Raw genomic sequence first — 22,621 nt, forward strand, 5'->3', positions numbered from 1 at the left:
CACTCCTGCAGCAGCTGTCACCACCACCACTCCTGCAGCAGCTGTCACCACCACAGCTTCGGCAGCAACCACTTCCGCTGCTGTCACATCAACTGACCCTCCATCTTCTAGTGAAGGAACAATGAGTCTTCAGTTCCGTCTCAACCAGACGTTCAACTCAGATCTTTCCAACCCTTCCTCTTCAGGGTTCAAGACTCTGGCTGCCAAAGTGACCTCTGAGGTAAGTATCGGGCGATTCCACGCCAGCGTAGGTAGGGAAATATTTCTGGTAGCTCAGATTGTAACACAGAAACTTCAATGGGAGGAGAAGGCTGTTTACTTTTGTATCACAAACCATTTTTGGGAAAACCATGATGTAATCTCAGGCCCTTTATAGACCTGCATCTCAGTGCTAGAGGTGTCACTACAGACCCTGGTTCGATTCCTGGCTGTATCACAGTGGTCTAAGGCACTGCATCTCAGTGCTAGAGGTGTCACTACAGACCCTGGTTCGATTCCTGGCTGTATCACAGTGGTCTAAGGCACTGCATCTCAGTGCTAGAGGTGTCACTACAGACCCTGGTTCGATTCCTGGCTGTATCACAGTGGTCTAAGGCACTGCATCTCAGTGCTAGAGGTGTCACTACAGACCCTGGTTCGATTCCTGGCTGTATCACAGTGGTCTAAGGCACTGCATCTCAGTGCTAGAGGTGTCACTACAGACCCTGGTTCGATTCCTGGCTGTATCACAGTGGTCTAAGGCACTGCATCTCAGTGCTAGAGGTGTCACTACAGACCCTGGTTCGATTCCTGGCTGTATCACAGTGGTCTAAGGCACTGCATCTCAGTGCTAGAGGCGTCACTAGAGACCATGGTTCGATTCCAGGGTGTATCACAACCGGTCGTGATTGGGTGAAACCCTATCATCAGTTATCCTGTACACGCCTCCTGTAAACCCTATCATCAGTTATCCGTAAATACATCCTGTAAACCCTATCATCAGTGAGCCTGTACATGCCTCCTGTAAACCCCTATCATCAGTTATCCTGTACATGCCTCCTGTAAACCCTATCATCAGTTATCCTGTACATGCCTCCTGTAAACCCTATCATCAGTTATCCTGTACATGCCTCCTGTAAACCCCTATCATCAGTTATCCTGTACATGCCTCCTGTAAACCCCTATCTTAACTTAACATCAGTTATCCGTACATGCCAAGTCAAAAAGGTTACTATTGAGAGGTCTATTTACTATGAAAGAATGAAACCAAAGCTTCTATTAATGCCATCAAGGACCCTGTTTTCATTGAACTGTTGATCATCCTATCTTTCAACGCAGGTGAACAAGGCTTTTGCTAAGACCCCAGGCTTCCGTCGTTCCATTGTCAACTCATTCAGGTAAGGGTATGAATTCTCATTACTGATTGACTAGGTTTCTGTTCTACCTTCTGTTATTTGTACTACTACATTGATGTTGATTACTGCATCGTTGGGTTTAAGGCAAGAAATGGCATTTCACTGGACTTGTGCACATGACATTAAAACTTTGATGATTCTGTTGATGCTGATGATGATTTCTGAGGGTTGTCCATTTTCTCTCCTTCTCCTGAGTAGGAGTGGATCTGTGGTTACCGACATGACCCTCGTGTTCGACAAGCAGTCTTCGGTTCCCAGCTTAAGCAACTCACAAGCAATTCTCACCAGCAGTTCCACCTCCCTGAACATTATACCAGGCAGCATCAGTGATGGTAAGTATTCACCGCCAGGGGTGGATTGGCCATCTGGCATTTCTGGCAAATGCCCAGATGGGCTGGTCCATTTTCAGCCCAGTGGGCCTATCTAATGTGTTTTTTGGGGGGGCAAAACAGTATAATTATCTGGCTAATAATTTGGGGCAAAAAATGAGCCAATGTGTTAGAAATGCCAGGGCCGCTTTCTGGTCCCAGTCTGCCCCTGTTTCACTGTCACCGTACACATCTATATGAGCGAAGTCAACATTTGAACAGAAACATGAAAAGACAATCCACTTCTGTAATTTACTGAACAATATCTGTTTTTCCTACTTTTTCAGGGTCATCAACCACATCAGGAAGTGCTCCCCGACCAACTTCCTTCTCTCTGGCTGCCTTGCCTCTCAGTTTGGCTCTGTTAATGGTACAGCTGCTGGCTAGCTAATAGCCTGAGGCATAGCTGCTGTGGCTCTGCTAGCTGCTGGCTAACCAATAGCCTGAGGCATAGCTGCTGTGGCATTGGTTTAACCAATCAACAGTTTCCCAGCTCTCATAGATACAGCCTTAAAGCTAGAATCCTTAGTTGCTACACCCATTTTTTTACTTATAAATTAATTATATCTACCCATTGATTCTAGAAGAATATAACATATGAATACCTCATGAGTTTAGATCAACTGTCGTACCCCATCAGAACCCACAATATGAGCTTGTTTTACCCCGATGTTTCTAAACAATGCAAACAAACACTGTACAGCTTTAAAACATGATTAAAACTATAATTCTGATATCATGGATGGTCAGTCCTGGCATCCATAGCTCTGTGTATGAATTTGATAGTGGTCACATTTTATTACCAAACAAAACAGAGAGCAGGTGTTCATTTGTGATTGTTTCAGTTAATAAGGACTGTAGCTTTAAGATGCATTACCTGCTTAAAGCACAAATTCAATTTGAGTTATTATTTCTATACCACTGTCTCGTTCTGAACTTCTAATGCCAGTGGGTGTGGCTTCGTGACAATGATCAAGAGCTGCTGCTCACCGATTGGACAGCTCCAATGCAGTGACTCCTCCGACCAGCATATGCATGTGTGGTCAGAACTGATTTGATTGAAGCTCGGCCCTTATCTTTGAAATGACTATTATTTAACACTTAACCATATAACAGACTAAAATGAATTCTTATTAATTATTATTAATTTGCACCAGGTACAAAGCAACTTGCACACTATTTATCAGTGAATTAAAAAAATTAAATAAAATATTTGAAAAATTAGTTTGCTTTTTAAAAACTTTAAAAAAATATATACATATATATATATATATATTTAAATGTTTTATTTGATCATATTTCCCCCTTTAATTATTAACTGCTGTTACTATATTTACAATTAAAATTCACCAAGACCGGGATGATATTTACTTTGAGTGATTTTGGGCATATCAATGAAAATGTGGACCACTTCAATGTTTTAAAACTGTTGTAGAGCCTCTCCTGGTTTGTACTTGTCTTGTTATTATTAGATCTAATATATTATGTAACACTCGTAGAATATAGATTTGTCCTTTTTTTCATGACTGTTTGAATATAATGACATTTGCATCGCATGTAATGACATCTCTGTGGCTTAGTGGGGGAATCTAGCATAGTCTATGGCTGTCTGGAGTGGTTCTCAATCAGAGGCAGGTGTTTATCGTTGTCTCTGATTGGGAACCATATTTATTCTTTGAGTGTTTGGTGGGTGATTGTTCCTGTCTCTGTGTTTGTTGTCACCAGATAGGCTGTTTAGGTTTTCTCACGTTTCTTGTTTTGTTAGTTTATTCATGTATAGTTGTCTTTATTAAAGAGCCATGAATAGAAACCACGCTGCGTTTTGGTCCGACTCTCCTTCACCTCAAGAAAACCGTTACAATAATCTCCTTCTAGGGGTACATCTCAATAATCTAGTCTAATCTCCTTCTAGGGGTACATCTCAATAATCTAGTCTAATCTCCTTCTAGGGGTACATCTCAATAATCTAGTCTAATCTCCTTCTAGGGGTACATCTCAATAATCTAGTCTAAACTCCTTCTAGGGGTACATCTCAATAATCTAGTCTAAATCCTTCTAGGGGGACATCTCAATAATCTAGTCTAAATCCTTCTAGGGGGACATCTCAATAATCTAGTCTAAACTCCTTCTAGGGGGACATCTCAATAATCTAGTCTAAACTCCTTCTAGGGGTCTAAACTCCTTCTACATCTCAATAATCTAGTCTAAACTCCTTCTAGGGGTACATCTCAATAATCTAGTCTAATATCCTTCTAGGGGTACATCTCAATAATCTAGTCTAATATCCTTCTAGGGGACATCTCAACATCTCAATAATCTAGTCTAAGGGGACATCTCAATAATCTAGTCTAAACTCCTTCTAGGGGTACATCTCAATAATCTAGTCTAAACTCCTTCTAGGGGTACATCTCAATAATCTAGTCTAAACTCCTTCTAGGGGTACATCTCAATAATCTAGTCTAAACTCCTTCTAGGGGACATCTCAATAATCTAGTCTAAACTCCTTCTAGGGGGACATCTCAATAATCTAGTCTAAACTCCTTCTAGGGGACATCTCAATAATCTAGTCTAAACTCCTTCTAGGGGTACATCTCAATAATCTAGTCTAAACTCCTTCTAGGGGGACATCTCAATAATCTAGTCTAAACTCCTTCTAGGGGGACATCTCAATAATCTAGTCTAAACTCCTTCTAGGGGACATCTCAATAATCTAGTCTAATATCCTTCTAGGGGTACATCTCAATAATCTAGTCTAATATCCTTCTAGGGGGACATCTCAATAATCTAGTCTAATATCCTTCTAGGGGTACATCTCAATAATCTAGTCTAATATCCTTCTAGGGGTACATCTAAATAACGTGGTCTAAACTCCTTCTAGGGGTACATCTCAATAGTGTGGTCTAATATCCATCTAGGGGTACATCTCAATAATCTAGTCTAATATCCATCTAGGGGACATCTCAATAATCTGGTCTAATATCCTTCTAGGGGGACATCTCAATAATCTAGTCTAATATCCTTCTAGGGGACATCTCAATAATCTAGTCTAATATCCTTCTAGGGGGACATCTCAATAAATCTAAGTCTAATATCCTTCTAGGGGACATCTCAATAATCTAGTCTAATATCCTTCTAGGGGTACATCTAAATAACGTGGTCTAAACTCCTTCTAGGGGGACATCTCAATAATCTAGTCTATTTCCTTCTAGGGGGACATCTCAATAATCTAGTCTAATATCCTTCTAGGGGTACATCTAAATAACGTGGTCTAAACTCCTTCTAGGGGTACATCTCAATAGTGTGTCCTAATATCCATCTAGGGGTGCATCTCTATAGTGTAATCTAATATCCTTCTAGGGGTGCATCTCTATAGTGTAGTCTAATATCCTTCTAGGGGTACATCTCAATAATCTAGTCTAATATCCTTCTAGGGGTACATCTCAATAGTGTGGTTTTGTTTCCTCCTAGCGGTGCATCTCAATTGTCGAACTAGACTGCCAAATTAAAATGCTCACTAGCAGTTCCACCTGACCCAAATATGGTGGCAGTATTAGTAAGACAGACAACATACTATTGAGAATCCCCTACACTACACTAGAGACAATCACCCCGGGACTACACTAGAGACTATTGACACTCACCCCGAGGATTTTTCTATCTCAAGGCCATCAGACTGTTAAACAGCCACCACTAACATTGAGTGGCTGCTGCTAACATACTGACTCAAATCTCTATCCACTTTAATAATTAAAAATGGGATGTAATAAATGTATCACTAGCCACTTTAAACAATGCCCCTTTATATGATGTTTACATACCCTACATTACTCATCTCATATGTATATACTGTATTCTATACCATCTACTGCATCTTGCCGTTCGGCCATCACTCATTCATATATTGATATGTACATATTCTTATTCCTTCCTTTACACTTGTGTGTAGTTGTGAAATTGTTAGATTACTCGTTGGTTATTACTGCATGGTCGGAACTAGAAGCACAAGCATTTCGCTACACTCGCATTAACATCTGCTATCTATGTGTCTGTGACAAATAAAATTTGATTTGATTTGACGTCTCTAGTTTCATTTCTCTCCTCCCCCTAGCTCCTTGGTCTCTCTCCTTAACTTATTGATCTCTAGTTTAATTTCTCTCCTCCCCCTAGCTCCTTGGTCTCTCTCCTTAACTTATTGATCTCTAGTTTAATTTCTCTCCTCCCCCTAGCTCCTTGGTCTCTCTCCTTCCCTTATTGATCTCCCCCTAGCTCCTTGGTCTCTCTCCTGAACTTATTGATGACTCTAGTTTAATTTCTCTCCTCCCCTAGCTCCTTGGTCTCTCTCCCCCTAGCTCCTTGGTCTCTCTCCTTAATTTATGTCCCATAATGGCATCATGGTATCTGTCCCATAATGGCATCATTGTATCTGTCATATAACTGAGTCATAATATCTGTCCCATAATGGCATCATTGTATAGATAGACAAGGCATCATTGTATCTGTCCCATAATGGCATCATGGTATCTCTCCCATAACGGTTTCATATTATCTGTCCCATAACGGCATCATTGTACCTGTCCCAAAATGGCATCATAGTATCTGTCCCATTATGGCATCACTGTATCTGTCCCACAATGGTTTCATATTAACTGTCCCATAATGGCGTAATTTTATCTGTCCCATAATGGCATCTTGTATCTGTCCCATAATGGTGTCATATTTTCTGTCCCATAATGGCATCATTTCATCTGTCCCATAACGGCATCATTGTATCTGTCCCATAACGGCATCATTGTATCTGTCCCATGATGGCTTCATTGCATCTGTCCCATAACATCATATTATATGTCCCATAATGGCATCATTGTATCTGTCCCATAACAGCATCATTGTATAGATAGACATGGCATCATTGTATCTGTCCCATAATGGCATCATTGTATCTGTCCCATAATGGCATCATTGTATCTGTCCCATGATGGCTTCATTGCATCTGTCCCATAACATCATAATATATGTCCCATAATGGCATCATTGTATCTGTCCCATAACAGCATCATTGTATAGATAGACATGGCATCATTGTATCTGTCCCATAATGGCATCATTGTATCTGTCCCATAACGGCATCATTGTATCTGTCCCATAACGGCATCATTGTATCTGTCCCATAACGGCATCATTGTATCTGTCCCATAACGGCATCATTGTATCTGTCCCATAACAGCATCATTGTATAGATAGACATGGCATCATTGTATCTGTCCCATAATGGCATCATTGTATCTGTCCCATAATGGCATCATTGTATCTGTCCTATAATGGCATAATTGTATTTGTCCCATAACTGAGTCATAATATCTGTCCCATAATGGCATAATTGTATAGATAGACAAGGCATCATTGTATCTGTCCCATAATGGCATCATGGTATCTCTCCCATAACGGCATCATTGTATCTGTCCCATGATGGCATCATTGCATCTGTCCCATAACATCATATTATATGTCCCATAATGGCATCATTGTATCTGTCCCATAACAGCATCATTGTATAGATAGACATTGTATCTGTCCCATAATGGCATCATTGTATCTGTCCCATAACGGCATCATTGTATCTGTCCCATAACGGCATCATTGTATCTGTCCCATAACGGCATCATTGTATCTGTCCCATAATGGCATCATTGTATCTGTCCCATAACGGCATCATTGTATCTGTCCCATAACGGCATCATTGTATCTGTCCCATAACAGCATCATTGTATAGATAGACATGGCATCATTGTATCTGTCCCATAATGGCATCATTATATCTGTCCCATAATGGCATCATTGTATAGATAGACATGGCATCACTGTATCTGTCCCATAACGGCATCATTTCATCTGTTAACGGCATCTGTCCCATAACGGCATCATTGTATCTGTCCCATAACTGGCATCATTGTATAGATAAACATGGCATCATTGTATCTGTCCCATAATGGCATCATTGTATAGATAGACATGGCATCACTGTATCTGTCCCATAACGGCATCATTTCATCTGTCCCATAACGGCATCACTGTATCTGTCCCATAACGGCATCATTGTATCTGCCCCATAACGGCATCTTTGTATCCGTCCCATTACATCATATTATATGTCCCATAATGGCATCATTTTATCTGTCCCATAATGGCATCATTGTATCTGTCCCATAATGGCATCACTGTATCTGTCCCATAATGGCATCTTTGTATATGTCCCATAATGGCATCACTGTATCTGTCCCATAATGGCATCATTGTATCTGTCCCATAACATCATATTATATGTCCCATAATGGCATCATTCCATCTGTCCCATAACAGCATCATTTCATCTGTCCCATAATGGCATCATTTTATCTGTCCCATAATGGCATCATTGTATCTGTCCCATAATGGCATCATTGTATCTGTCCCATAACGGCATCATTGTATCTGTCCCATAATGGCATCATTGTATCTGTCCCATAATGGCATCATTGTATCTGTCCCATAACGGCATCATTGTATCTGTCCCATAATGGCATCATTGTATCTGTCCCATAACTGCATCATTGTATCTGTCCCATAATGGCATCATTGTATCTGTCCCATAATGGCATCATTGTATCTGTCCCATAATGGCATCATTGTATCTGTCCCATAACGGCATCATTGTATCTGTCCTATAACGGCATCATTGTATCTGTCCCATAACGGCATCATTGTATCTGTCCCATAATGGCATCATTGTATAGATAGACATGGCATCATTTTATCTGTCCCATAACGACATCATTGTATCTGTCCCATAACAGCATCATTGTATTTGTCCCATAACAGCATCATTTTATCCATCCCACAAGGGCATCATTGTATCTGTCCCATAATGGCGACGCTATTAATAATGGCAACCCCATTGAGGGCATCTCAATTTTGAAGTAGTCCATTTTCTTCTACAACTTCTTCAATGAGTTGGTAAACAAACTGAAAGGGAGCACACTGCCCCCCGCAGGATGTTGTCTGAACAGGTATAAAGCCAAGGATGCTGATTTAATGCCACCTGCAATTATGGGATGTTTGCTCACACATATAATGAATTGGCTGATCCCTGCTGATGACCCAGATGGAATCATTCCTTAACCCATAGGAAGTCTCACCCAGCTGACTACTTCCAAATGGTGAAAGTCCTCAGTGGCGCTGCACATCCTAAAACAGTTTTATGGGCACTAGAGTCCTCTATCTAACTCTATGGTTGGGAAACACCACTTACCTCCTTGTGTATTCTCAATAGTGTAGCCTTAGGGGTGTGTTCAATAGTCTCTAGTGTAGCCTTAGGGGTGAGTTTCAATAGTCTCTAGTGTAGCCTAGGGGTGAGTCTCAATAGTCTCTAGTGTAGTCTAGAGGTGTGTCTCAATAGTCTCTAGTGTAGTCTAGAGGTGTGTCTCAATATTCTCTAGTGTAGTCTAGAGGTAAGTCTCAATATTCTCTAGTGTAGTCTAGAGGTAAGTCTCAATATTCTCTAGTGTAGTCAAGGGGTGAGTCTCAATAGTCTCTAGTGTAGTCAAGGGTTGAATCTCAATAGTCTACTGTAGTCAAGGGGTGAGTCTCAATAGTCTCTAGTGGTGAGTCTCGATAGTCTAGCGTAGTCTAGGGATGAGTGTCAATAGTCTCTAGTGTAGTCTAGGGTGAGTCTCAATAGTCTCCAGTGTAGTCTAGGGGTGAGTCTCAACAGTATCTGGTGTAGTCTAGGGCTGAGTCTTAACATTCTAGTGTAGTCTAGGGGCGAGTCACAATAGTCTCTAGTGTAGTCTAGGGGTGAGTCTCAATAGTCTCTAGTTTAGTCTAGGGGTAAGTCTCAATAGTTTACTGTAGTCTAGGGGTGAGTCTCAATAGTCTCTAGTATAGTCTATTGGTGAGTCTCAATAGTCTAAAGTGTAGTCTAGGGGTGAGTCTCAATAGTCTCTAGTGTAGTCTAGGGGTGAGTCTCGATACTCTCTAGTGTCCTCTAGGGGTGAATTTCAACTCTCTCTAGTTTAGTCTAGGGGTAAGTCTCAATAGTTTACTGTAGTCTAGGGGTGAGTCTCAATAGTCTCTAGTATAGTCTATTGGTGAGTCTCAATAGTCTAGTGTAGTCTAGGGGTGAGTCTCAATAGTCTCTAGTGTAGTCTAGGGGTGAGTCTCGATAGTCTCTATTGCAGTCAAGGGGTGAGTCGCAATAGTCTCCAGTTTATTTTCGGGATGAGTCTCAACAGTCTCTAGTGAAGTATAGAGGTGAGTCTCAATAGTCTCGAGTGTAGTCTATAGGTGAGTCTCAATTGTCTCTAAAATAGTCTAGAGGTGAGTCTCAACAGTCTCTAGTTTAGTCTAGGGGTGAGTCTCAACAGTCTCTAGTGAAGTATAGAGGTGAGTGTCAATAGTCTCCAGTGTAGTCTAGGGGTGAGTCTCAATAGTCTCTAGTGTAGTCTAGGGGTGAGTCTCAATAGTTTAGTGTAGTCTAGGGGTGAGTCTCAATAGTCTCTAGTATAGTCTAGGGATGAGTCTCATTAGTCTAAAGTGTAGTCTAAAGGTGTCTCAACAGTCTCTAGTTTATTCTAGGGGTGAGTCTCACACTCTCTAGTGTAGTTGAGAGGTGAGTCTCAATAGTCTCTAGTGTCATCTAGTGGTGAGTCTCAACTCTCTCTAGTTTAGTCTAGGGGTGAGTCTCAATAGTCTCTAGTGTATTCTATTGGTGAGTCTCAATAGTCTAGTGTATTCTAGGGGTGAGTCTCAATAGTCTAGTGTAGTCTAGGGGTGAGTCTCAATAGTCTCTAGTGTAGTCTAGTCTTGTCTAGAGGTTTGTCTCATTGGTCTCTAGTATAGTCAAGGGGTGAGTTTCATTATTCTCTAGTGTAGTCTAGGGATTAGTCTCATTAGTCTCTCATGTAGTCAAGGGGTAGGTCTCAATAGTCTCTAGTGAAGTATAGGGGTAAGTCTCAAAAGTCTCTAGCGTAGTCAAGGGGTAAGTCTCAATAGTCTCTAGTGAAGTCTAGGGGTAAGTCTCAATAGTCTCTAGTGTGGCCAAGGGGTGAGTCTCATTATTCTCTAGTGTAGTCTAGGGGTAAGTCTCAATAGTCTCTAGTGTAGTCAAGGGTGAGTCTCATTACTGTTTCGTCTGTTATACTAATGCTGCCACTAGATGGGGTCAGATGGACCTGCAAGTGACATTTTTAATTTGGTATTCTAGTTCAACTATTGAGATGCATCGCTGGGAGGAAACAAAACTAGACTGTTGAGATGTACCGCTAGAAGGATATGAGACTAGATTATTGAGATGTAGCCCTAGAAGGATATTAGACTAGATTATTGAGATGTACCCCTAGAAGGATATTAGACTAGATTATTGAGATTTACCCCTAGAAGGATATTAGACTAGATTATTGAGATGTACCCCTAGAAGGATATTAGACTAGATTATTGAGATGTACCCCTAGAAGGATATTAGACACGCTATTGAGATGTACCCCTAGAAGGATATTAGATCATACTATTGAGATGTACCGCTAGAAGGATATTAGACCAGATTATTGAGATTTACCCCTAGAAGGATATTAGACTAGATTATTGAGATTTACCCCTAGAAGGATATTAGACTAGATTATTGAGATTTACCCCTAGAAGGATATTAGACACACTATTGAGATGTACCCCTAGAAGGATATTAGATCATACTATTGAGATGTACCCCTAGAAGGATATTAGATCATACTATTGAGATGTACCCCTAGAAGGATATTAGATCATACTTTTGAGATGTACCCCTAGAAGGATATTAGACCAGATTATTGAGATTTACCCCTAGAAGGATATTAGACTAGATTATTGAGATTTACCCCTAGAAGGATATTAGACTAGATTATTGAGATGTACCCCTAGAAGGATATCATACCAGATTATTGAGATGTACCCCTAGAAGGATATTAGACTAGATTATTGAGATTTACCCCGAGAAGGATATTAGACACACTATTGAGATGTACCCCTAGAAGGATATTAGACACGCTATTGAGATGTACCCCTAGAAGGATATTAGATCATACTATTGAGATGTACCCCTAGAAGGATATTAGATCATACTATTGAGATGTACCCCTAGAAGGATATTAGATCATACTATTGAGATGTACCCCTAGAAGGATATTAGATCATACTTTTGAGATGTACCCCTAGAAGGATATTAGATCATACTATTGAGATGTACCCCTAGAAGGATATTAGACCACGTTATTGAGATGTACCCCGAGAAGGATATTGAGATGTCATTACATGCGACCCAAAATGTCATTATATCAAACAGTAATGAAAAAAAAGACAAATCTATATTCTACGAGTGGTACATAATATATTAGATTTAATAATAACAAGACAAGTACAAACCAGCCGAGGCTCTACAACAGTTTTAAAACATTGAAGTGGTCCCCGTTAGTCCCTCAGTCACTTTGACACTTCAGTGATGTGCCCAAAATAACACATTTAAATGTAAATATAGTTACAGCAGTTAATAATTAAAGAGGGAACTATGATCAAATAAAAATATTTAAAAAATAAATAAATTGTACAATTTGTAAGTTTTTGTTTCTTTTAGTTATTTTCAGTATAAAAATTTGACGGATAAACTGTGTGCAAGTCATCATGAATTGATGTATGTGAGAGGTTAAATTTTAAATAATAGTAACGTGAAAGATAAGGGCCTAGCTTCCATCAAATCAGCTGTTTACCAGTGACTGACGACAGCTATTGTTTGGCAACTTGTTCTCAACTAGCCTGGTTAAATAAATAACGTGTTGGAGGTGTAACTGATCTTAAAACCTCTTAAAGCTAGGGGGCAGAATTTTCACTTTTGGATAAATAGTGTGCCCAATTTCAACTTCCCGCTACTCATGCCAAGAATATAAGATATGCATATTATTCATAGATTTGGATAGAGAACACTCTGAAGTTTCTAAAACTGTTTGAATCATGTCTGTGAGTATAACAGAACTTATGTAGCAGGCAAAACCCAGAGGACTAACTGTTCAGAATTCCCCCCCCCCTCTGTTCCCTATATTGTCTCTGCCATGGGATATTTCATAGGAACCTATTTACAGTTCCTACCGACTGTTGCCAGTCTTTGGAATTTGTTTGAGGTTATTCCTTTGTGCAATGAAGAAGTAGGCCAACTCGGAACTGGGGACACTTTTGTGTTGTAATATGCTAGCTCCTTTGTTCACTGCTGGTGTAGACGGTGAAGGCTATCAGATAATAGCTTCTTATGCTTTCGCCGAAAAGCATTTTTTAAAAATCTGACATGTTGGCTGGATTCATAACGAGTGTAGCTTTAATTGAGTATCTTACATGTGTGATTTAACGAAAGTTTGAATTCTATAGCATTTTATTTGAATCTGGCGCTCTGCATTTCCCCTGGCAATTGACCAGTTGAGACATTTGCATCCCGCCTATCCTTAAGAGGTTTTAATCAGCTGTCAATTCTCCTTCCCTCTCTTTTTCTCTTTCAAGTTCAGAACGAGGAAGTGTGTAGGTTATTTTGAAAATATTGACGCTCAATTTGGAAAAATCATTATAACCTAATCTCTCTTTTAGTCTTACATCTCACATTCCAGTGTTCGAACAATGCTACATGGGATTTCTGTCTCTCTCTTCTGACAGCTCTTTCTCTTCTGAACAAAATATTATTTTCCAATTTCTGTGGGTTCTCTGCCTTGGTCTCTCTCTCTGAACTCTCTCTCTGTCTCTCTCTTCTAGCTCTGTCTCTCTCTGGCTCTCTCTCTCTCTCTCTGTCTCTGTCTCTCTCTCCTCTCTCTCTCTCTCACCTCTCTCTCTCTGTCTCTGTCTCTAGGTCTACTCTCTGTCTCCTCTCAACGCTCTAACCACTAGGCTACCTGTCTCTCCTCTACTCTCTAACCTCTAGGCTACCTGCCACCTCTCTCTGTCTCTAACCACTAGGCTACCTCTCCTCCTCTACACTCTAACCACTAGGCTACCTGCCTCCTCTACACTCTAACCACTAGTCTCTCTACTCTGTCTCCCTCTCACTAGGCTGCCGCCTCTGCAAAATCTACTGTCTCTAACCACTAGGCTCTCTCTGCCTCCTCTCTCTCTAACCACTAGGCTGTCTCTGCCTCCTCTCTCTCTCTCTAACCACAGGCTACCTGTCTCTCTCTCTGTCTCTCTCTTTGACCAGTTGAGACATTTGAAACTCTCCTGAAGAGGTTTTAATCAGCTGTCAAATCGGTAAACAGCAGCTCTTTTCAGGAAAAGTACACCGGCCTACTCGCGTTACAAGTTCAGAATGAGGAAGTGTGTAGGTTATTTTGAAAATATTGACGCTCAATTTGGAAAAATCATTATAACCTAATCGAGGTGTAGATTACATCTCACATTCCAGTGTTCGAACAATGCTACATGGGATTTCTGTATCTTTGACAGCTCTTTATTTAAGAACAAAATATTTTTTTCCAATGACAGCAGGTTAACTGCCTTGGTTCAGGGGAAGAATGACAGATGTTTATCTTGTCAGCTCAGAAGATTTGATCTAGCAACCTATCGGTTATACCTCCTCTACACTCTAACCACTAGGCTACCTGCCACCTCTACACTCTAACCACTAGGCTACCTGCCACCTCTACACTCTAACCACTAGGCTACCTGCCACCTCTACACTCTAACCACTAGGCTACCTGCCTCCTCTACACTCTAACCACTAGGCTACCTGCCACCTCTACACTCTAACCACTAGGCTACCTGCCACCTCTACACTCTAACCACTAGGCTGCCGCCTCATGCAAAATTGACAGCTCTAATGAGTCTTGGACTAGTAACCGAAAAGGCAAGATCGAATCCCCGAGCAAAAATCTGCCATTCTGCCCCGCTACAAGGCAGTTAACCCACTGTTCCTAGGCCGTCATTTTAAATAAGAATTTGTTCTTAACTGACTTGACACGTAAAATAAAATAGACAGAGCTATGGATGCCAGGACTGACCATCCATGATATCAGAATTATAGTTTTAATCATGTTTTAAAGCTGTACAGTGTTTGTTTGCATTGTTTAGAAACATCGGGGTAAAACAAGCTCATATTGTGGGTTCTGATGGGGTACGACAGTTGATCTAAACTCATGAGGTATTCATATGTTATATTCTTCTAGAATCAATGGGTAGATATAATGAATTTATAAGTAAAAAAATGGGTGTAGCAACTAAGGATTCTAGCTTTAAGGCTGTATCTATGAGAGCTGGGAAACTGTTGATTGGTTAAACCAATGCCACAGCAGCTATGCCCCAGGCTATTGGTTAGCCAGCAGCTAGCAGAGCCACAGCAGCTATGCCCCAGGCTATTAGCTAGCCTAGTAGCTAGCAGAGCCACAGCAGCTATGTCCCAGGCTATTAGCTAGCCAGCAGCTGTACCATTAACAGAGCCAAACTGAGAGGCAAGGCAGCCAGAGAGAAAGAAGTGGGTCGGGGAGCACTTCCTGAGCTGGTTGATGACCCTGAAAAAGTAGGAAAAACAGAGATATTGTTCAGTAAATTACAGAAGTGGATTGTCTTTTCATGTTTCTGTTCAAATGTTGACTTCGCTCTTATAGATGTGTACGGTGACAGTGAAACAGGGGCGGACTGGGACCAGAAATTGGCCTTGGCATTTTATATATTTATATATATATTTTTTTTTGTACCCCGTTTTCGTGGTATCAATTGTTAGTAGCTGCTATCTTGTCTCATTGCTAAAACTCCCGTACGGGCTCAGGAGAGACGAAGGTTGAAAGTCATGCGTCCTCCGATACACAAGCCAACCAAGCCGCACTGCTTCTTAACACAGCGTGCATCCAACCCGGAAGCCAGCCGCACCAATGTGTCGGAGGAAACACCGTGCAACCTTGGTTAGCACGCACTGCCCCCGGCCCGCCACAGGAGTTGCTGGTGCGTGATGAGACAAGGATATCCCTACCGGCCGAACCCCTCCCTAACCCGGACGACGCTAGGCCAATTGTGCGTCGCCCCACGGACCTCCCGGTCGCATTCGGTTACTACAGCGCCCTTAACCACTGCGCCACCCGGGAGGTCTCGGCCCTGGCATTTTTAACATATTGGCTAATTTTTTCCTAAATTATTAGCCAGGTAATTATAATTTTTACCCCCAGAAAAACACATTAGACAGACCCACTGGACTGAAAATGGACCAGCCCATCTGGCCATTTGCCCAAAATGCCAGATGGCCGGTCCGCACCTGGAGATGAATACTTACCATCACTGATGCTGCCTGGTATAATGTTCAGGGAGGTGGAACTGCTGGTGAGAATTGCCTGTGAGTTGCTTGAGCTGGGAACCGAAGACTGATTGTCGAACACGAGGGTAATGTCGGTAACCACAGATCCACTCCTACTCAGGAGAAGGAGAGAAAATGGACAACCCTCAGAAATCATCATCAGCATCGTCAAAGTTTTCAAGTTTTAATGTCATGTGCACAAGTCCAGTGAAATGCCTTTTCTTGCCTTAAACCCAACGATGCAGTAATCAACATCAATGTAGTAGTACAAATAACAGAAGGTAGAACAGAAACCTAGTCAATCAGTAATGAGAATTCATACCCTTACCTGAATGAGTTGACAATGGAACGACGGAAGCCTGGGGTCTTAGCAAAAGCCTTGTTCACCTGCGTTGAAAGATAGGATGATCAACAGTTCAATGAAAACAGGGTCCTTGATGGCATTAATAGAAGCTTTGGTTTCGTTCTTTCATAGTAAATAGACCTCTCAATAGTAACCTTTTTGACTTGGCATGTACGGATAACTGATGTTAAGTTAAGATAGGGGTTTACAGGAGGCGTGTACAGGATAACTGATGATAGGGTTTTACAGGAGGCATCTACAGGTCTAAAAGGGACACTTATATTTTTGTATTGGACCTTTATTTAACTGGGTAAGTCAGCTAAGAACAAATTCTTATTCGCAATGACGGTCCAGCCCCCCCGGCCAAACCCTAACCAGGACGACGCTGGGCCAATTGTGCACCACCCTATGGGTCTCCCAATCACGACCTGTTGTGATACAGCCAGGAATTGAACCAGGGTCTGTAGTGATGCCTCTAGCACTGAGATGCAGTGCCTTAGACCGCTGCCCTACGATTTCCCCCCAAAATGGTTTGTCATACAGAGGCAAAACCCGAGGTCAAACAGCTTTCCTCCCAATGAAGTTTCTATGTGAGAATTGCCAGAACAATCTGATCTACCAGAAATATTTTCCTACCTACGCTGGCGTGGAATCGCCCGATACTTACCTCAGAGATCACTTTGGCAGCCAGAGTCTTGAACCCTGAAGAGGAAGGGTTGGAAAGATCTGAGTTGAACGTCTGGTTGAGACGGAACTGAAGACTCATTGTTCCTTCACTAGAAGATGGAGGGTCAGTTGATATGACAGCAGCGGAAGTGGTTGCTGCCGAAGCTGTGGTGGTACCAGCTGCTGCAGGAGTGGTGGTGGTACCAGCTGCTGCAGGAGTGGTGGTAGTGGCAGCTGCTGCGGGAGTGGTGGTGGTGACAGCTGCTGCAGGGGCGGTGGTGGTTTGAGCTGCTGCAGGGGCGGTGGTGGTGACAGCTGTGGCAGGAGTATTGGTGTTGACAACATTAAGTCTGACATTTTAAAATCGGAAATGTTCTCAACCTTTAATACACAAGTCTGAATTTCCTGCTGTACAGGAAGTGTACTGCAACAACGGGGGTATGAAATTAACTTCTATCGGCTGATAAAGACATAACCCTTTTTTCTAGCTACAGTTTTAGAATGTGGCTGTCCATCCACTCATGAGATATATAACGTTTTTAATCTAATGAAAGGTTAACCACTAAGGAACACACACAAACACAGTGTATTACCTGCTAGCAGGAGGAGAATCATCAGAGGCTTCATATCCATGTCCTTTTAGGTCTCTGTTGAGGTAAACCACACAACATCAATCACACATGAACCCCATTAAATCTTCCATTAACCGCTGTTGAAGGATGATGTCATTGACCAACATTAATTAGATATTAGTCCATATTACAAAATCATATGATGTTACTTGATTTTCAAACAGCAGTCCTATAATACCTTCAGTTGTATTAACAGTGTGTCACGGTTTTCTTGTGGTGAAGGAGAGCCAGACCAAAATGCAGCGTGGTAATTTTGATACATTTAATAACCGAATAAACACGAACAATACAAAAACAATAACAGTAACAGTAACTGGCTGACTGGCGGATCTGGAAGATCATGGCTGACTGGCGGATCTGGAAGATCATGGCTGACTGGCGGATCTGGAAGATCCTGGCTGACTGGCGGATCCTGGCTGACTGGCGGATCTGGAAGATCATGGCTGACTGGCGGATCTGGAAGATCATGGCTGACTGGCGGATCTGGAAGATCATGACTGACTGGCGGATCCTGGCTCACTGGCGGATCTGGAAGATCCTGGCTCACTGGCGGATTTGGAAGATCCTGGCTGCTCACTGGCGGATCTGGAAGATCCTGGCTGACTGGCGGATCTGGAAGATCCTGGCTGACTGGCGGATCCTGGCTCTGGCGGATCCTGGCTGACTGGCGGCTCTAGCTGCTCTGGCTGCTCCATGCAGACTGGCAGCTCTGGCTGCTCCATGCAGACTGGCAGCTCTGGCTGCTCCTTGCAGACTGGCAGCCCTGGCTGCTCCATGCAGACTGGCAGCTCTGGCTGCTCCATGCAGACTGGCAGCTCTGGCTGCTCCATGCAGACTGGCAGCTCTGGCTGCTCAATGCAGGCTGGCAGCTCAGGCAGCGCTGAACAGGCAGGAGACTCCAGCAGCGCTGTAGAGGAGGAAGGCTCTGGCAGCGCTAAACAAGCGGGAGACTCCGGCAGCGCTGGAGAGGAGAAAGGCTCTGGCAGCGCTAAACAGGCGGGAGACTCCGACAGCGCTAATCAGGCGGGAGACTCCGACAGCGCTGGAGAGGAGAAAGGCTCTGACAGCGCTGAACAGGCGAGGCGCACTGAAGGCCTGGTGCGTGGTGCTGGCACTGGTGGTACTGGGCCGAGAACACGCACAGGAAGCCTGGTGCGGGGAGCTGCCACCGGAGGACTGGTGTGTGAAGGTGGCACAGGATGGACCGGACCGTGAAGGCGTACTGGAGAGCTTGAGAGCAGGGCTGGCACAGGACGTGCAAGGCTAGGGAGGTGCACAGGAGGCCTGGTGCGTGAGGCTGGCACAATCTTCATCAGCCGACTAACACGCACCTCAGGACGAGTATGGAGCGCTGACCCAGGTGCCATCAAATCCCCGACACGCTCAGTCGGGCGAATACCGTACCTAAAGCACCAACACAGCAACTCCCTTATAACTCTCTCCTCCAATTACCCCATTAACTCCTTCACAGTCTCTGCTTAGCTCACCTCCAACACCAGCTTCTGGTTCTGGCCTCCTCCTTGGCTCCTCACGATAAACAGGGTGAGTTGGCTCAGGTCTGACTCCTGACTCTGCCACACTCTCCCTCAGCCCCCCCCCCCCAATACATTTTTGGGGCTGACTCTCGGGCTTCCTTCCGCGCCGCCGTGCTTGTCTCTCCAACTCCATTCTCCTATAACCCTCTTCGCACTGCTCCAGCGAATCCATGGCGGGCTCCGGCACTCTCTCTGGGTCGACCGCCCACCTGTCTATTTCCTCCCAAGTCGTATAATCCAAACTTCGTAGCTCCTGCTGCCGCTGCCTGTCACCACGCTGCTTGGTCCTGTTGTGGTGGGTGATTCTGTCACGGTTTTCTTCCGTTGAAGGAGAGTCGGACCAAAATGCAGCGTGGTAATTTTGATACATGTTTAATAACCGAATAAATACGAACAATACAAAAACAATAACAGTAACATGAAAACCGAAACAGCCTAATACTGGTGCAAACTAACACAGAGACAGGAACAATCACCCACGAAACACTCAAAGAATATGGCTGCCTAAATATGGCTCCCAATCAGAGACAACGATAAACACCTGCCTCTGATTGAGAACCACTCCAGACAGCCATAGACTAAACCAATACCTCACAAAACCCCAAGACAAAACACACCACATAATAAATCCATGTCACACCCTGGCCTGACCAAAATAATAAAGAAAACACAAAATACTAAGACCAGGGCGTGACACAGTGTCCCCTATGTGTTTACCAGTAGATGTCTTATCAGCCTGCTTCCAATGTCTTCAGCCCTCTGCTCTGCTTTCACTGTAGATTACTGTATTGCTGTACATTACTGTATAATTATCATTATGTATAATTATTATTGTTATTATCATTATCACATTATTATGATTATTATTATCATTATCGTTATCATTGTTATTATTGTTATTATCAACATGTAATTTGTATTACCATGATTGTTTTCATTATTACAATAATTCTCATTATCATCATCATTTTTATTAGTATCATTATTTTATTATCATCGTTGTTAATATCATTATTATTATCACCATTCGTATCATTATCATCATTATTATTATCATCGTTATTATGATGATAATAATAACAATAATTATTACCATCATTATTATTATCATTATTACCATCATTATTATTATCATTGTTATTATGATCATTATTATTATTGTCATCATTATTATTATTATCATTATTAATATCATGATTATTATCTTCATTATCATTATCATTATTTTCATTATCATCAATATTATTTAATTTTTTTATTTATTTATTCTTATTCTTATTATAATTATCATTATTATTTACAATGACGGCCTACACCGGCCAAACCCTGACGACGCCGGGCCAATTGTTCGCCGTCCGGTGTGACTCCCAATCACGGCCGGTTGACATACAGCCTGGATTCGAACCAGGGTGTCTGTAGTGACGCCTCAAGCTGCTGAGACGTAGTGCCTTAGACCACCGCGTCACTCGGGAGCCCAGAAGAAAAAATAAGTGTTGCTAAGGTTACCAGTAATCAAGCATTTTTATTTTTTTACAACATTATCAAACTATCAAAGACTGACTGGACGTTCCCCAAAGGTAGTTACTTTGACCGAAACAACGGTGGCCCTATCTAGTGCAAAAGTTCACACAATTCCTTCAACAAAAGCCCCCTTTCTAGCCTTGTAATTACCAGACTAGCCAACAGTTCTTGTCAGCTTGTGAAGGACGACCAATCCACTGAAGGTGTAGAGAAGGCCTTTAAAGGTGTAAATCCTAACGAGCCTCAAAACTCATTGATTCAGTGTGGTAGTTATCTTAATGTCATTTATTCAGTGTGGTAATTATCTTAAAGTCATTGATTCAGTGTGGTAGTTATCTTAAAGTCATTGATTCAGTGTGGTAGTTATCTTAAAGTCATTGATTCAGTGTGGAAGTTATCTTAAAGTCATTGATTCAGTGTGGTAGTTATCTTAAAGTCATTGATTCAGTGTGGAAGTTATCTTAAAGTCATTGATTCAGTGTGGTAATTATCTTAACAATGTTAAGTGGAAGTGAGTCCAACCTGTTTCTTTCTCCCTTTCCGACCACACCTCCCTTTCATCTCATCTCTCTATATCTCTCGCTCCATCTCTCTCTCTCTCTCTCTCTCCCTCTCTCTCTCTCTCTATCCCTCTCTCTATATCTCTCTCCCTCTCTAAATTGTGAATCAGATTGGCCTTGGTGAAGCTACATCAACAATTCTGCACCTCTATAAAAATATCCCGTCAAGCAATCCCTACACTAATGGGTTTACACCTATAGTGTCCCATTAAAAACAGATGGCAACAGTTAGCCTACATCTATGGGTTTACACCTAGAGCATCCTGTTAATAACAGATGGCAACAGTTAGCCTACATGTATAGGTTTACACCTATAGCATCCCATTAATAACAGATGGCAACAGTTAGCCTACATCTTTGAGTTCATACCTATAGCATCCCATTAATAACAGATGGCAACAGTTAACCTACATCTATGGGTTTATACCTATAGCATCCCGTTAATAACAGATGGCAACAGTTAACCTACATCTATGGGTTTATACCTATAGCATCCCATTAATAACAGATGGCAACAGTTAACCTACATCTATGGGTTTACACCTATAGCATCCTGTTAATAACAGATGGCAACAGTTAACCTACATCTATGGGTTTATACCTATAGCATCCCATTAATAACAGATGGCAACAGTTAACCTACATCTATGGGTTTACACCTATAGCATCCCGTTAATAACAGATGTAGCTTTCAGTTGCATAGGTTGGTCTAAGACTACTAATGTCTTGAAATAGGAAGAAAAATGCATATACAATTAGATCAAGCAATCATGACAATCAAATTCACCGAAGCTGCTTCCTACCTGAGAATATCAGAGACGTTGTGTCTGCTAGGACCTGTAGACTACTCAGATGAGAAAGTATGTACAAATAACTCCTCTCTTTCTGAGAACTAAAGATGAGCAACTCCTGGGCAGAGGGGGTTTTGTACGATGACGGAAAACTAGACTTGGAATTTTTTCTAACTTGCTGGACTCGTTTTTCGCCTGCCATTCACAAGCGTCAATCATGCCTTTCAAAAAAATGTATCCACCTACAAGACCTGCAAAACGACTAACCAAAGTCAAAAAGTGACTCTTAAACTATCTCTTAACCACACCCTCAGTGTTATGATGTTTGTTCAAACCCAGCTGAAAACAAACAACGAATACAAAGTGAGATCAATCACATTTATTCATAAAGCCCCTCTTACATCAGCTGACGGCACAAAGTGCTGTACAGAAATCCAGACTAAAAACCCCAAACAGCAAGTAAATGCAGCTGTAGAAGCACAGTGGCTAGGAAAAAC

General features: G+C 42.1%; 1 protein-coding gene and 1 long non-coding RNA gene across 2 annotated transcripts; one reads left to right on the plus strand and one right to left on the minus strand.

Annotated features, from left to right (window-relative positions):
• On the plus strand, positions 1-2,496 carry LOC121844818 (adhesion G protein-coupled receptor F5-like). The gene is made up of 5 exons (XM_042315360.1): positions 1-220; positions 1,318-1,376; positions 1,593-1,726; positions 2,050-2,162; positions 2,211-2,496. Exons 1-4 carry the CDS (start codon positions 122-124, stop codon positions 2,151-2,153), a joined length of 396 nt encoding a protein of 131 aa, XP_042171294.1. The 5' UTR covers positions 1-121; the 3' UTR covers positions 2,154-2,162; positions 2,211-2,496.
• Positions 2,497-17,341: 14,845 nt separating this feature from the next.
• Positions 17,342-22,286, minus strand: LOC121844816. Its single transcript, XR_006082202.1, has 3 exons — positions 22,137-22,286; positions 17,679-17,732; positions 17,342-17,400 (listed from the first exon to the last, which is right to left on the minus strand). It is a non-coding gene; the product is annotated as an uncharacterized LOC121844816 (long non-coding RNA).
• Positions 22,287-22,621: the final 335 nt, after the last annotated feature.

The sequence above is a fragment of the Oncorhynchus tshawytscha genome, unplaced genomic scaffold (assembly GCF_018296145.1).
Source record: "Oncorhynchus tshawytscha isolate Ot180627B unplaced genomic scaffold, Otsh_v2.0 Un_contig_3890_pilon_pilon, whole genome shotgun sequence".
NCBI classification, from domain to species: Eukaryota; Metazoa; Chordata; class Actinopteri; order Salmoniformes; family Salmonidae; genus Oncorhynchus; species Oncorhynchus tshawytscha.

Bases quoted from the DNA above. Each gene is read 5' to 3' on its own strand.
- LOC121844818 (XM_042315360.1), top strand. From the start codon at position 122: ATGAGTCTTCAGTTCCGTCTCAACCAGACGTTCAACTCAGATCTTTCC. The intron at 1,377-1,592 runs GTAAGGGTATGA...TCTCCTGAGTAG, and splicing joins TCCATTGTCAACTCATTCAG to GAGTGGATCTGTGGTTACCG. The intron at 1,727-2,049 runs GTAAGTATTCAC...CTACTTTTTCAG, and splicing joins ACCAGGCAGCATCAGTGATG to GGTCATCAACCACATCAGGA.